A 14,359-nucleotide genomic window follows, 5' to 3' on the forward strand; every position below is an offset into this window, starting at 1 on the left:
ACAGTGTGTGTGTGTGTGTGTGTGTGTGTGTGTGTGTGTGTGTGTGTGTGTGTGTATTTTGACATTATATGGGGTCAATGCACAGAGAGTGAAGCCCAGTAATAATGTGGCGGCCCGTGTGTGTGTGTGTGTGTGTGTGTGTGTGTGTGTGTGTGTGTGTGATTGTGTAGATATAAACTAGTCATATAAAACAAATTATCCTCACATATTAAGTACTTTCAAGAAAAAGCTTACAAAGTGCATAGAATATAATATATATTGCTAACCATATGTACAAATTAGAGAAAAAAAGGACACAGTACACATAATAACAACAGTAGATAATTTAAGAACAAACATAAGAAATAAAAGAATAAACACATTAAAATAAGTACATATAATAGATGCCAATTGATAAATGAATATGAGATACAGTAAATAGTGATATTGTATAAAAGGGAGAATGTCTGGATGTGTTAGGGGAGAAGGGTTTTTTTTTTTTTTTAAATGTAGTTTTAGATTTTTATTTTATTCCAGCGGCACTGATTTAATCTTTTATCCCAAAAGAAGACGTGAAATTCACTTTTCTCCCTCAGACGAAGAAACAAGGTCAGCCAGTGCGCTGGAGGTTAATTGTGTTGCCCAAAGGCATTTCAACCGGGATGCCACACCGTATTAATCAAACCCATGTGTAATTTCATTCTGCGTCCTGCTCTCCCGTGTGTGTGTGTGTGTGTGTGTGTGTGTGTGTGTGTGTGTGTGTGTGTGTGTGTGTGTGTGTGTGTGTGTGTGTGTGTGTGTGTGGGTGTGTGTGTGTGTGTGTGTGTGTGTGTGTGTGTGTGTTTATATAATACATCCGTTTCAACTTATGATGTCTTTTTTTGGGATTCATACGACTCCCAACAGGTTTCTGATAGTTACAGTCTTTAAAGGGTGGGAGGATGAAAACTGAGGTTAATCCCTGGGATTACCACACCACACACACTTTGTCTCACACTAAATGGTGACGTGTTTCACATTGTGACATGCTGCCATTAAGGTCCGTTGGGATCCACAGGCAGAACAAACAATAACTTCCTTCAAATCATTCATTTATATTATGTCACGATTATTAATTTGTTCCAGACATGTCAAAACATACCAACAAATCAATTTACACTAATACATATATTATATATGTATATATATATATATATATATATATATAAAAACACACACACAATTATTTTGTTACTAGTTATAGTTTCACACTTGTTTCATCATCCTTATTTATCTGTATTGGGTTCACAATAACTGCAGTTTTAAACCTGTACAATTCATAGTTTGACCACACACTTCTTTCTTTTAATCACGAGTTCTTCTCAGAATTTAATATCACGTTGGGAAAAGGCGTCCCTACGACCCTCCTGAAGCCCTGTTCTCTCAAAACTATTGATTTACATACAAAGGATTTGTTCACATTTTCCATTTATTGTGTATAAAACTGGCAAAAGATGAGCAGAGAAGGATAACAGAGAACGAAACATAACATAGAGGAACAGATTTGCACTTTATCAAACAGACTGTCTTGTGTTTTTTTTTCTGCATTCGATTAGAATATGTTTTATTTGAAGATTCTAAATGCGTCTTCAAAACAGCTGTAAGCCATATTTATCCAGCTGAATAAAAGAAAAAAACAGCTGCTCTGTGACTGGAGCGCAATAGTCAATAAAACCAGTTAAATGCAGATATAATTGTTACATTAAAAAAAAGCAACACTGTCCATTATAGCATACAAATTACTATACAATTATATAATGTATGTACGTCGCAGTAATGCTATGTATGGGGAATGCAGGAGAAAAGCAACCGAGACGTTTGGGAATGAAGAGTCGGTAAACGAGCGAGATACAGATGCTGTTACACATTTATTTCTTAGGTTTACTAGACAACATGTAATTCAGGAAACCCATTAGTGGCCGGATAAAGAGAAAAGATAGAGATTGTTAGATTAGTCTAATTCGGAGATGTCAAGTCGAAATGTTTTGTTTTATTTTATTCCCTTTAGTCCGTTTACTTTGAATCTTTATGGGTTTTTTGTATTTCTGTATATTATTTTTGATTGTTGCTTCACTTTGTTTTTGGAGGCGCTGGATATAAAAGTATTTCATTATTCATGTTTTCATTATTCTTGTTGATCCTTTATGTTCTTTTCTCCTTCTCACTGTACTTCCTTTTCATTTTTCTCTTCTTTTTCTCCTCCTCCTCTCTTACTCATTTCTCCTTCCCCTTTTATTTTTTCTATTTCCTCTTCTTTTTCTCCACTTTCCGCCTCCTTTTTCTTCCTCTCCTACCCTCCTTCTCACTCTCTTCACTTTTCACGTCTTCCTCCACTCATTTCTCCTCCTCCTCTTCTTCTTTTCTATTTGCCCTTCTATTTCCCCCCTCTCCATTTCCCTTCTCCTCCTCCTTTACTCCCCCTTCACACGATTTCCTCCAGGTTTTGTCTCCATCATCTTTTTCTCTTTCTCCTCCTTTTTTCAGGCACTCTTTTCTTACCCTCCTCAAAATTCTCCTGTAACTTTTCCCTTTTTTCTACTTCTGTTGCTTTTCTCTCCTTCACTTTTTCTCTCCTTTTCCGATTTCCTCCTCTTTGTCTCCATTTTTTTCTCCTCCTTTCTCTTCCTCCTCCTCCACCCATTTCTCTTACCTCTCATCCTTTTTCACTCCCCCCTTCTCTTCCCCAGTTTTACCTGTTTTCCCCTCATTTCAGTCCACCTTTCTCCTCCTCTTTCTTGTCTCCTTCTTCTAACGTGGTCTGCTAAATAAAAGTGTCATTGGGCTCCCAGATAAATGTCTTTTCCTCTACGTCTCCGTCTCTCCCTCTCAGGTCCACAGAAAGACCTTAAACCCAGTTTTCAACGAGACCTTTCAGTTCGGCGTGCCACTCAACGAGCTACATTCCAGGAAGCTGCATTTCTCCGTGTACGACTTCGACCGCTTCTCCAGACACGACCTGATCGGACAGGTGGTGGTGGACAACCTGCTGGACTTCAGCGAGGGCAGCGGGGACAAGCCGGTGTGGAGGGACATCGTGGAGGGCACGGCGGTAAGAAACCGGACGCCGCCGCCGCCGGCCGGCAGAGGGAGCGAGACGCGAACGAGCCCGGTGGCGTGGCGGGTGAATCGTTGGGCGCCGCGGCCCTCGTAGGAAGGCTCCAGCGCTCAGAGGTCAAAACCCCGTTGACACGTTGTCAAGTGAAAACGGAAAGCTTTCGTTGCGTTTACACGACGGTACCGGAGCCACTGAAAATGCAACGTTTTTCAAAATGGCTCCTAAGGTGGAACTCACTCGAACTCCATCTCCGTGGAAATGGGTCATAGTGAATAGCTCTTCTGCACATGCTCAGTCGACGGACAATCAGAACAAAGTTTCCTCCGTCGTGTCATGACTCCCGGTCCATATTCTCCTGGGCCTTTTATTTTGACAGTCACCGTAACAGCAGTCCAACTTGGTCGCCTGTCCGTACGAATTTCCACGTACTCCCATTTAAAAGTTATAGCGTAGTGTTTATTTGTACGTACTTGGGTGTGGTTTTATTACAAAAAACCAACAACAGCGCCAACTCGTGGCTCTGCATGCCAACTACATAGTTTTCAGTGTTTCTGTCGGGAACGGACATTGTTATCAAAACGTTGCTGTCTTAACATGAATCTTTTTTTATCAAGAAAATAAGCAAAGAGATGAGAAACAAACTGAACGCAACAGAAATATCATCTCACAATAGGCGTCAACAAGGTTTCTCCAAAGTAAAAAGTCAAATGCTCAATATTTAAAGAGCTATATTAATCTTTCAAGAGCAGAACAGAGAGTTTATAGATCAGGTAATTCAAATTAGGCTCTCAGGTTGCTCTGATTGCATTGAAATTCAGGCAACAGCATGCGTTTTAAATAAATAAATGAAAGAAATCTGAGGAAACTCAACCAAGGTTGTATGGAAATCATACTATCAGATTATGATAATAATCCATTGATAGGCTCCTTCTATGTGTCAGATGTGCATTTGCTTGCACGTGCACGTGATCGTACTATGAAGAGAGGATGCACAGGAACTGTCCAGCTCGCAAATTGCCTGAAGTAAAGGTTAATTCGGAGTCGGGTAATGTGAAAAATCCAGCTCCGGAGAGTCCAGACAGATTAGTGGAAAGGCACATCCAAACTTTATATTAGCCCGTGTCCAAATAGATTTATATGAAATATTCATAGGAGGCTATTAGCAAATTAGAAAGAGGGAATTCTTTAAAAAAAAAAAAAATTGGCGTGAGCGTTTAATTTGTGAAATAAGTTTAAAGCATCAGCGTGCCAGTGGTTGTTCGGTGTTTCACTTTGGGAAGTATTGATCAGCGAGGCTCAGAGCCACTGAGGAGTCATCACGCCGCACTGTGACCTGAATACCGCCGGTGTCATTACCGCGGTGCCACCGAGACCACAGGCAGTGAGAAGATCAGTGGAAGGGGCGAGAGAGCGGGAGAGAGAGAGAGAGAGAGAGAGAGAGAGAGAGAGAGAGAGAGAGAGAGAGAGCGAGAGAGAGAGAGAGAGGGATAAAAAAAGCCTGGAGAGTCGTCGCCTCCGCTTAACACTTCCCTCCACTCGGGGACTTCGACAGATTGGCATATGATTCATTTACAGTGACGGCACTTCCCCTCTGCCTAAACACTCTGCCTGTCTGTATTAGAACGCCCGCTGTCGCCCGTCGTCAATCACACGTGTCGCTCTATTCGGGCGGGAGACAATCATCGCAAACCGACGGATGTCTGTCTTAGTCGCCTCTGTTCCTGACGCTCTGTGTGTGTGTGTGTGTGTGTGTGTGTGTGTGTGTGTGTGTGTGTGTGTGTGTGTGTGTGTGTGTGTGTGTGTGTGTGTGTGTGTGCGTGTGTGTGGGTGTGTGTGTGGTGACCTACAGGAGAAGGCCGATCTCGGGGAGCTTAATTTCTCGCTGTGTTACCTGCCCACTGCAGGCAGGCTCACAGCTACAATCATCAAGGCCACCAACCTCAAAGCCATGGACCTGACTGGTTTCTCAGGTAAAGGATTAACACACACACACACACACACACACACACACACACACACACACACACACACACACACACACACACACACACACACACACACACACACACACACACACACACACACACACACACACACACACACACACACACACACACACACACACACACACACCCTGCTGCTGCGAGACCTCCAGGTACAGCAAGTGATGTACGTATGTTTTTGCACTGATTTCTCAGATATACATTTCTCCGTAAACATGGCTCAGAAAAAAAAAAACACGCAGGTGCTTATTAAATAAAATATCAACTTTTACATAATTTAGCAATGACTAAAATTGCCTCATCTTTTTTTTTCCCTCCTGCAGCCTCGATAGGCCAAACATTATTACTGCTGTATGATATGCTTTGTTGGATTTCGACTAAAGCGTCCAGCTCTTCTCTAACTGAAAACGTACTCATATTCTAATAATCACCGCTGTTTCATGAGGGAGAACCCAGATGGATATTATAATTTCTAAAAAGTAGAATACAGTACGTTAACAAAAAGAAAGTACATTCAATTTAAACACAAGGCAGGACATTTTCCACGTTGTGGGTACATCCAGTGGACCAATTTCTCCCGTGACGTTCACAACTCGGAAAACTAGCAGATCTTTTTTGTCTTTATATTTTGAAAAATATAAATTTGGCTATTTTTTGTTGAGTAAGTCCCATTTTGAGACTTTGCCCCATGTGGTGGTGACCATGGGAATCCATTAAGATTTGTTTTTGTACTTTTATATAATAATAATACCACAGCAGGAAATGATTAGAAGTCAATTTATTGTCCCCATAAGGCTAAGACATAACATGTGTGTGGACGTACTTGTTTTTTGTACAGTTTTTCCATTTGAGGTTAGCCTCCTGATGTGCCTGGAGCAAACTGAAAAAATATGTTTCCATAGGGTCAAATTTCCAGACAGTGCCCCTGGAGACGGGGTCTGCTATTGTACAGATCTTGTGCCTCTGGGTCCAGTTATAGAGATAAGTCTGCAGGAGATGAATGTAAGTCCGTGTATTGTCCCCACAAGGCTTGTAGACATAACAAGTGTGTGTACATTCTTGTTTTTGCACCGTTCGGGCACCAGTTTTCCCTGTGGGGTCGGAAACTTGGTCCTCACAGGCAAGAGGATTACAGTCAATGGAAATTAGCCTCTTGATGTTCCCGTTGGAGATTTGAAAATAAAATGTTTCCAAAAGGGTCAGATTTCAAGACAGTGCCCCACGAGGCGTGGTCTGGTATTGCAGCGTATGAATTTGTGCCTCTGGGTCCAATTACGGTAAATAAATGTGCAGGAAATTAGTGTACTTCAATGTATTGTCCCCATGAGGCTGATCGTGCGTGTGTGTGTGTGCGTGCGTGCGTGCGTGCGTGCGTGCGTGCGTGCTGTCTGTCACAGAGCTGCACACGTTGAATGGATCTCAGGAGTGATTCAACCTGTGCTGCTTTTCTTTTTCTTTGTGTTTCTAATCCAGCTTTGCCAAGGTGACTTGATTTTCATGCCTTTTATGTGTTACAGATGTGGATACCTGTGAACATAATACCTAACAGCGTTCGCGAGAGTCCCCCCCCCCATCCCCCCACCCCCATCTCATTTTCTCCCTACACTTTTCCTCCTCGTTCTTGTTCGCTGCTTCTCACCCCACCTCTCTCTCTCTCTCTCTCTCCCTCTCTCTCTCTCTCTGTTCCTTCGCATCTTCCTCCCACTTTTTTCTCCCGCTGTCTCTGCTGCAGACCCCTATGTAAAGGCCTCTCTGGTATGTGACGGCCGAAGGCTAAAAAAGAGGAAGACCTCCATTAAGAAGAACACGCTGAACCCCACGTACAACGAGGCGCTGGTGTTTGACATTCCTAATGAAAATATAGAAAGCGTGTCCATCGTCATCGCGGTGATGGACTATGACTGGTGAGCAGAATGGGCCGTTATTATATCGCAGTGTGCGCCTCAAACCAATCAGAGCTCAGATGGAGCTCGTTTATTGAGCGTGTGTTCGCCGTGCTTACAGCATGAGGTTCATTTCTGAAATGTTTGGTTCTGATGGTGTTGTGTTAAACACGACGGAGCCCCCCCCCCCCCCGCACCTCCTCCACCTCCCCCGTTATGAGTCAGCCTCCTGGTGGATGTTCCCTGTTTTACATAGACGGGCACCTCATGAATAAGCATGATTTATGCTAATGGTGAATGAAGAAGTGTAACCCTGCCAGTGTTCGTCTGTCTGCCGCTCGCAGCAACACTTGGCTGCTTGATGTGTTTGTGTATAAATGCACCGCCTCCCCCGTTATGTGGCCTGCCCTCCATTTGGCATCTCTATAGGTGTGTGCTTTTGTATGTTTGCGCTCGTGCCGGCACCCTCCTCCTGACACGCAGCCTTTATGCCGGGGCTGTGTGTATTTGTGAGGTGCTATTCAACATCCTTCCTGAACCGCTGTTCTCTTTTCCCCAGCTCTCAAGGTTGATAAATGAGACTCTCCGCCTGTTTCTTACAACCCATCTCCCTCTCTCCCACTCAGCTTTTTCTTCTTTTTTTTTTATATATATATCCCTTTTTCAATCCCGTCCTTTTTCTGAATGTCTGCTTTTCTCTCCTTGCTCCTCATCCCCTGCTGCGTGTCAGTATTGGTCATAACGAGGTTATAGGGATGTGTCGTGTGGGGAGTGAAGCCGACGGGCCGGGGAGGGAGCACTGGACAGCCATGCTGGCCAATCCACGCAAACCAATAGAGCACTGGCATCAGCTTGTGGAGGTAATGAGCATATGATCCTGTGTGAGTGCACGGCTGTGACTGTGTGACCGAGCGCGTGTGCGTGTGCGTGTGCGTGTGTGTGTGTGTGTGTGTGTGTGTGTGTGTGTGTGTGTGTGTGTGTGAACCCACGTTTCCTGGCCACGACCACATTAGGCTACACTGCATGTTCCAATTCGCTGCTGGAGCCAAACGATTTCTTTGATATGACGATCATTCCGAGTCGTGACAGTAGAAGAGGCGGCGGAAATATGTGAAGAACAGCAATCTCGACAGTATTAGAATCGTTAGCAAGTAGAGGGAAGTAAAAAGAGACCTAACAAATAGTTAATCGGGGAAATTAATTGTATTTAATATGCATGTAATGCCACCATCCAGTTTGCTTTATATACTGGGAAATAGACTATAAAATTGCCTCATTATGTTAAAAGCTATTAATGTGACTTGTTTAGGGAGCTTTAATTGTGAAATGGTAATTACCAGAAGTTATAATTAAAAATGTTTAATTATGAATCCTAAATGCTTTTGGCTTGATTTATATTTCTGTTTTGTTGAGAGACAGGAGATTTATGTCATTTTTATGTCTACAAGGTAGATGATGATGAAGATTGTTTGCTTGGCTAAATATACAACATATCTTTAAGATTTGTGTATCCATTCAAGTAATGAGATATAATGTGTAGTTTTCATATAGATAAACTCTGATAAACATAATTTTTTTTGATGAAATAAATCATTTGATTAAAACACATATTTTTAGAACTGCACTTATTAGGGCTTCACAATATATTGTATTTTTTTGGTGTTAAATATTGCAAAAGATTGGCTGAAATTATGTTTTCATCAAGCTGTTTATTCTTCTTACGCGAATTCAAAATGATAAAACTGCAACCAATTCACAAAAACTATGCAAGTAACTAATTAAAAAATCTATATATATATTGCAGCGATTTACCAGGTCAGAAGGACAAAGATCAACGGGAAGTGGCCAGAAATAACAAAGCCAACAAGCTGATTTGCTTTTAAAAACACTGCCGGACACAACCAATAATATAATCACAGTAATTTTCATTTGATTCAGGATTTCCCATTGGTACTCAGAGAACCGGTCAAGCAGAGCGAAAGGGCCACATACGATGCCCACGTCTGGTGTAGATACCCGACGCCAACAGATTTACACATTTAGTTCACAATGTAAAAACCTAATACTCACGCTTTCCTGGCCAAATGCAGCTCTCACACGAATGAAAATTGAATACAGCCAAGAAGCTGCTGATTGGTCGGTGTAACCTGATGCATTCTGGGTGGATTTGAATAATTACCTTATCAATGAACTAAATGCAGACAAAAAGTTTGCCATCAGTAGAGACTTATGATGAGAGTTGCAGGTAGCATTCAACAAACAAGCATCCATCATTTGTTGCTTATGAATAAGCACTTGACAACACTATCTTTTATTGATTTTTAAAATAAATCAGGATTTTAACCGAACTGTACCAGTCGGTGTGAGGAGAATGGTGTACAGTGGATGTGTGTTTTGAGTGAATCCAGTAATGTCAACATATTAAAAACAGCTCTGCTTTACTTACATTCTGTCTGGTGAAGTAGTTTGAATCATCACTATGAGAGGGAGGTGAAGTTAATGAACCTTGTGGTAAAAATGATGAAGCAGATGAGGAGGATCTGTAGACCAGGAAGCCTCCCCTCCTGCAATGTTAGGTACATGTAAGATTTTTTTTTAGACCCCTTAAGTGGTCATAGGACTTCTATAAAGAAGCTTCTGGTGTATATATATTAAAAAAATACCAGTACATACCATGTTAGACCACTAGATGTCACTGTATGACAACGGAAAACTGCTACTGTACCACAGAAAAACGTCAATTACAACTGTATTTAACTGACAGAAGAAGATAAATGTCTCCAAAAACTAAAACCGACAAACGTGATGAAATGTGGAGCAGAAAACTGAAACAAAGCAGAGAGAAGGTGACCATAGCGAAGGCTAATCTTGGGCTAGAAGTACGAAGGACAGAACTGAGGAACAAATGCACATAAAGGTTCTGAAAGGAGAAAATATAGGTTGATGACTTATAATCCAGAAAATACGGCACTCATCTCTGAGCTTTATCTTGTCCTGCTTGTTTGGATTAAAAACTACTTTAGTTGCCAACTCTTCACCTGAACACGCGTCCATATGTTGAGTCATTACTGCAAACACCAGCCCGTGAAACTGACCCTGCATGTAACGAGCGCGTGGTACAAGGAGGTTACCGACCGCAGCCATAGAGGTTAGAAAATCTACCTTCTAACCGGAGTTTGACTAGTTTGAGTCTCTTGGTTTTCAGGTCAACACTGTAGCTCTCTGAATAAAACCCTGAACTGCTCGGCTTGGGTCAAGAAGTGTGTCTGGTATAAAATCAGACATGTGATGTGCCGTGGCGACACCAGAACGTGCTGCTGAAATGCATTTTCAAAGGGTTATAAGATATTGTGCAGTTGTTCCCGAGTAAACATGTCATATCATACATAAACATGCAAACGATAGAGAAGGAACCTTGAACCCTGAGTCTGATCTGCGTGTAGAAGGGCAGTTATAGGGTCAGTACGCACAATTGAATAATATTTTAAAACTGTTTGCATTAAAGCGCTTCAGTCACATACACGTCTATTCTAAATCAGGGCTGTCTAACACAGTTCAGTGCCCACATACAGCCCAATTTCAACCTGAGTAGGTCGGACTGGTTTGTTGTGGTGCAGAGTATACCTCATGATAATCTGTATATTTTTGGCAAAAACCAGACAATTACTACCAAAAATTACTACAATTTCAGCAGGAAGCCAATTTTAATGAAACCTTCTGGTATACAGAATACAGTGAAACTTCCCCCAAAGACTTTCCTTATAGCTGTCGTATTATACATGTTTCTACAATCTCACCGTCACAACATGGCTCTGAGACTAATGTTGGTTTCTAAGTTCAGATGTCAGCCGTTTTCTCGGCGACTCCTAAGATATTTGTTTAAAAAGAAAACAAATTGTTTTCTTTGAAGTTTTAAAAATTTTCTTGGTGGGACCCTGATTGGCCATATTGGAGCCTCTTGAAGGCCCGTTATTGGGTCCAGGGCCTTATGTTTGACACACCTGATCTAAATGACTGTGGCTGTATCATTATATTAATAAATAGGGTTCCATCAGTGTCTTCGTAAAACTTTAGAGGAAATTGTTACCAAGCAACATCTCATAATGCTCATCTGTTTTCAAATGTACCGACAGTAAAGTCGGAGCAAAAATGGTGATCGTGGTGAAAACTCATTCATTTCAACTGACTGCTCCAAACAGAGCCCGCGATGTGGTTCGCCTCAGCGCAAGCCTTTCTCTGCAGAGTTTGCACGTTCTCCCTGTTTTCTCCCAAAAAGTCAAAAAACATCCATTTGAGGTTAATTGCCTCTGTGTGTGTGTGTGTGTGTGTGTGTGTGTGTGTGTGTGTGTGTGTGTGTGTGTGTGTGTGTGTCCTGCGATGGGTGGGTTGTCAGCTGGAATTAGCTCTCCAGTCGGATAAAGCGGTATCTCAGACGGATGACGAGCTCTGAGCTTAACGTCTTCTCCCTTGCAGGAAAAAGCAATCGGTACGTTTGTGTCAAAGCCCGCTCCAGCAACCTCCCCCAAGCCGCACATCGTGGTGGACAGTCCCCATTCCGATTAAAACGGTGAGCCTGTCCTTACTTTCAGCCCGCTAATACTCTCTAGTCATCAGCGTAGTGTAATTTGTGTCATCACTCCACAAACGACCCTTTATTTCTGCTCGGAAAATAGATTATTATTTTTTTTATGCTTAAGTACTGCTAAGAAGAGCGCGCCATGCAGGAGATGTCCTTCAGTCAGATTTACCCTGGAAAATAATCAACGTCTTAAAAAGCATGACTTAACTGTGAGTGTGTGATAAAGTGGAGGCTCTGGAGCTGTCAGATGTAGGCGCTGGAAGGCAGAAGCATCTGTATAATCTAGATGTTATGGGTTATGTAATGCAGCTCCCCCTCCCCACTAACGTACTGTACTGCATATAGATATAGATTCTCTCTCTCTCTCTCTCTCTCTCTCTCTCTCTCTCTCTCTCTCTCTCTCTCTCTCTCTCTCTCTCTCTCTCTCTCTCTCTCTCTCTCTCCTCTCTCTCTCTCTCTCTCTCTCTCTCTCTCTCTCTCTCTCTCTCTCTCTCTCTCTCTCTCTCTCTCTCTCTCTCTCTCTCTCTCTCTCTCTCTCTCTCTCTCTCTCTCTCTCTCTCTCGCTTAATCTGCCTCTTCTCTCTTATTCCCCTCTTTCCTCAGGTCATTATCTCTACAGCTCCAGATTTTCCTTTCTGTCCTCCTCATCTGTGAATAATTCTCTCCATCAAAGAACGAGAGACGCGGAGACACTGCTAGTGTCCAACTGCTAGTGCCGTTTTGCTCCTGCTAACGAATCGTCCGACTCCTGCGCTGTATTTACCGAGCCGGGAGTGGGGGATGAAAAAACAAGAAAAAAAAACACAAAAAAAAACCCGCCTCCATCCATCACAAGCTACACTTCGAGCATCAGACGACACATTTACAAACACTGAAGGGTACGGCAGGACTGATATCAAGGTGTATATTTGGGACGAAGCAAGAAAATGAACACACACTTCACACGAAGACACACACATACACTTGCACACACAAACAAATACACAAATACTGAGGTTGTAGTATGTGCGTAGTTCATGTGTGCTTCAGAATAGTGTAGTGTCTCATCTAGAAGGAGTGTGATGTGACAAACTTTCCTCTCTGAAAAAAAAAGAAAAAAGAAAGCCATCATCGGACGGCGATTTCAACCAGGACCAAAGGTTCATGCCCTTGTACAGACTCTAGATGAAGAAAGTCCCTATGTCAATATTTTTCTTTGCAACATGGGTGTACAGTATGTGCCGTACTGTATTGGAAAACATGTCACCTAGAAACTTAGCAGGACAAAACGTCCACGGCGGATCCTTCAGGCCATTTTGGACGCCTTCTCCGAGGGTCCGTACCCTCTGGCTTCAGAGGAAACTCGTTTATTCTCTCCGGAGGAAAGACAACGACGCATCCAGCGGTCTTTATTGATGTCAGAGGAGCGACAGACGAGGACAGACTTGTTGGTCTTAGCATGTTACACAACCTTGAAGTGTGTCCCTCTTCCTCCTACGTTTTGTCTTGGTCCTCATGGTGCTCCTTGGTATTTCTTTCTTCTTTTCTTTTTTTTTTTCCAGCCTCTTGTTTTGCTCCGTTCGTCTGTTGTGTGATACGATATCCATGCAGCCATTGAAAAGAGATGGAGTTCATTCATGCCAGTTTGTTTTTTAACAGTCCACTGAGGATGAGATGAAGAAGTGAGGGACACGGAACGATTTGATCGTCCCCCGGCTCTCCGGCGTGAACCGTCAGATTTTTGCTATAGCGTGGGACTCGGCGGGTTTCAGGCGAGACCTGCGTCCCCGGGATCGGATCGGCGTCCAGTCGCTGGAGGATGTATCCCACGCGGAAGGATATCACCACTCTTGTTTTATTTTTCTACCATTCCGTGAGTTTATGTTTTGTCTACTCGAGAAGTCGTCGTCGAGCTTCAGCTGACAAAGAAAAAAGAAAAAAAAAGAAAACGCCTGTCCTCGACTCCACATCACGTCCCCGACAAGACTTTTAGAAGGACACACACACACACACACACACACGTCCGTGTTGCTTTTACTAGTGTGTGTTTCTGTGTTTGTGGGCGTGTTTGTTTTGTATTTGTGCGCGTCTGTGTGTGCGCGTATGCCTGTGTGTCACTGTGACCTTGTGCGTGACACGTTTCTGTGCTCCCCTTGTCCTTTTCTTTTTTTCTGTTTCCGCCTCCCCCCCCCCACCCCATTCTCAAAAAAAACTGGCATCCTCAGACTGAAAAGCTCGTCTTCGGAGCCAAATGTGTCTTCTGTCTTGTGTCTTTACAAAAGAGCCATTATCTGTATGTGTGTGTGTGTGAGGATGTGTGTGTACTATACGTGCCTCATTGCACTAGGTGGGGAAACACTGTCTTTCATAGACATTAGTTTGTACTGTCTATGTCGTCTCTGAAATGAGCTGCCAATCATTCAGCCCCTCCCCCCACTTCTCTCTGACCCTTTGCCTGATGTAAGTAACTGTGTTGATCGTGTACTTCTTTCAGTAAATTTGTGTACTGTATGTCCGAGGGGGGGAAAAAAAAAAAAAAAAAAAAAGAAATCAGATGGCACAGTGATTGAAAATTTAAATCTGTTCGGTGTGTTTTGATTACATTTAAGAGAAGGAACACAACAACTAAAAAAAAAAAAGAAAAATGAAGGGAAAAAAAAGAACAACAAATATCCGAGGCTCGTCTGTTACGGCCAATAGATCGCGGCAAATTTACATCCCCTTAATGCAAGACAACAGGGAGGAGGTGTTGTGAGAAAACAAGCGCCTGAAATTTCTGCACTTCCTATGTAAACCGATACAGACTTATAAAGCCATGTCTGTCACCGCTACTACTACTACT

General features: G+C 42.7%; 1 protein-coding gene across 2 annotated transcripts in view; it reads left to right on the top strand.

Moving 5' to 3' along the window:
- syt3 (synaptotagmin III) overlaps positions 1-13,441 on the top strand; it is a 49,955-nt gene extending 36,514 nt beyond the window's left edge. Inside the window, exons 8-13 of one of the 2 annotated variants that reach the window (XM_080486984.1) lie at positions 2,849-3,067; positions 4,923-5,043; positions 6,809-6,980; positions 7,690-7,819; positions 11,433-11,526; positions 13,177-13,441. In XM_080486984.1, the coding sequence (XP_080343110.1) occupies positions 2,849-3,067; positions 4,923-5,043; positions 6,809-6,980; positions 7,690-7,819; positions 11,433-11,522 (732 nt within the window). In that variant the 3' untranslated portion in view covers positions 11,523-11,526; positions 13,177-13,441. Of the gene's footprint in view, positions 1-2,848; positions 3,068-4,922; positions 5,044-6,808; positions 6,981-7,689; positions 7,820-11,432; positions 11,527-12,141 lie in introns of both variants that reach the window. The other variant, XM_080486983.1, reaches the window with a different exon arrangement.
- The last annotated feature ends 918 nt before the right edge of the window (positions 13,442-14,359 follow it).

Source organism: Lipophrys pholis (assembly GCF_963383615.2).
Source record: "Lipophrys pholis genome assembly, chromosome: 19".
NCBI classification, from domain to species: domain Eukaryota; kingdom Metazoa; phylum Chordata; class Actinopteri; order Blenniiformes; family Blenniidae; genus Lipophrys; species Lipophrys pholis.